At 34.8% G+C, this 1981-nt stretch overlaps 1 protein-coding gene and 1 long non-coding RNA gene across 2 annotated transcripts; both read left to right on the forward strand.

The window, feature by feature from the left end:
• The first annotated feature begins 10 nt into the window (after positions 1-10).
• Positions 11-630, forward strand: LOC109591884 (uncharacterized). The gene is made up of 3 exons (XM_020007490.1): positions 11-51; positions 95-151; positions 197-630. Exons 1-3 carry the CDS (start codon positions 39-41, stop codon positions 517-519), a joined length of 393 nt encoding a protein of 130 aa, XP_019863049.1. The 5' UTR covers positions 11-38; the 3' UTR covers positions 520-630.
• Positions 631-1170: 540 nt separating this feature from the next.
• On the forward strand, positions 1171-1788 carry LOC109591885 (uncharacterized). The gene is made up of 4 exons (XR_002190056.1): positions 1171-1189; positions 1488-1538; positions 1581-1643; positions 1696-1788. It is a non-coding gene; the product is annotated as an uncharacterized LOC109591885 (long non-coding RNA).
• Positions 1789-1981: the final 193 nt, after the last annotated feature.

Raw genomic sequence — 1981 nt, forward strand, 5'->3', positions numbered from 1 at the left:
GGACAATGGAAATCATCATTAACAGATCACTGAGAGATATGTCACTATCAGGTATAACATATAATAATTTAACATTTTATATCCTCTTAAATAGATCCTGTTAATATCAACAGATCACCTCCTACAGCTCCTTTTCCTCCTACTCAAAACAGTTAGTATAATAGTACATACCACACTATCACTGAATTATCAACAGGTACATTTAGAGGTGATATTGCTCACAAAGCAATGACTGAGTGTACTGGAATGATAAAGGACTATGGGATTGATAACATTCACTTCTTAGTTGATAAGTTACTGGAGCATAAAATTATAAGTGAAAGAAAGAAAAAAGAAATAACTGATGGATACACCAGACAAACTGCTGGTGAAAGAATGGATGAACTACTACACATCATTTCAAGTTCCATTAAAATGGATGGAGAAGTATTTGGTATATTCATAGATATACTGAGAGAGGAAGGGACTAGAGTAACTAATGCACTAGCTGGTAAACTAATGGAAAAATACAAGGAATGAACTAGCCTTTATATTAATGATTACAAATTCATTAATGTTTTTATTACTCTATTGTGTTGCTATCATTTTATTTATTATTGAAAGAGAATTTGCAGCTCTTTGACCACTTAACCGATTTGAAATATCGATTCTGACTCTAATGGAACTCTATTATATAATTTTTGTTACAGAAAATACCTACCTGATACGAAGGCTCTGCAATGGATGGCATCGGATTTTGCACTCCGTATATTCTCCGTATAATGACAGCTTGTGCCACGCCCTATAGCTTACATTGCGCGCATAGAGTGCAATGGCTACCAGAAACACCTTTCCTTCTTCTTTCTTCTCTTCTCCTTTGACTATTGGTAATGTTCATTAACTATCTATGTATCATTGAATGTGATTTTAGAGCAACTTATCTATGTCCTTGATCTGTTAAAGAGATGTGGTTTCCCTCAGACAAGATGGCATGAGCTGGGACTGAGACTAGGACTACACAAGAATACACTAGAAGCCATTGGAAAGAATCATCCTGGAGATGTATCTCGATGCTTGACAGAGACTCTCTCCAAGTGGTTGTCCAGAGCTGATAATGTTGACAGTAAAGGAGGAGCTACCTTTGACTCACTGTCAGATGCTCTTAAATCTATGAATGAGAATGCTGCAGCTGACAAGTTAGATCAAGAGAGTAAGTTAATATCACTGATTGTATTAGTATTGACTGTGTGTGTGTGTGTATTGAATGTAACACTCGTTATGCTGATCAGTGAGTGATTTAAACTTTAAAGAGGAATTTCCACGAAATCTGTTAATAATTAATAATGTTAATAGTAGAAATGAAAAGTGGTCATATTGATCGAGAGCAGCTGTATGTAGGTAAAGTCAAAATGTTGCACTTTTAAGTAGAAGAATTGATAGTTTCGTTATATATTAAAGTATTATGTGTGCATGAAATTGTGTATCAGAATTATTTCAATTCAATATAGGTTCTACAACAACCAACAGATCTACTCTTCCACCAGCTATTTCTTCAAATAGTTAGTAGTAATTGTGTGACTTTCTATTATATTCCATCTTAGTTACTACTAGCTCAAGCTCCTCTACTGCCAGCATCAGTCAAACCAGGAGAGAGACTGAAGAAGGTATTATACTAACACACAATAATTAATACATGTACAATGTACATGTGTACAGTAGGTATCACATACAGTTCCGACAAAGCTCACAAAGTGATAACAAGAAGCACTTCCCTAATAAAGGATTGTGGGATCGATCTTCGCAAATTAGTTGATAAGTTACTGGAGCATAAAATTATAAGTGAAAGAAAGAAAAAAGAAATAACTGATGGATACACCAGACAAACTGCTGGTGAAAGAATGGATGAACTGCTACGCATCATTTCAAGCTCCATTAAAATGGATGGAGAAATATTTGGTATATTCATAGATATATTGAGAGAGGAAGGGACTAGAAGAATGAC

The sequence above is a fragment of the Amphimedon queenslandica genome, unplaced genomic scaffold (assembly GCF_000090795.2).
Source record: "Amphimedon queenslandica unplaced genomic scaffold, v1.1 AMPQUscaffold_6966_Cont21079, whole genome shotgun sequence".
Taxonomy (NCBI): Eukaryota; Metazoa; Porifera; class Demospongiae; order Haplosclerida; family Niphatidae; genus Amphimedon; species Amphimedon queenslandica.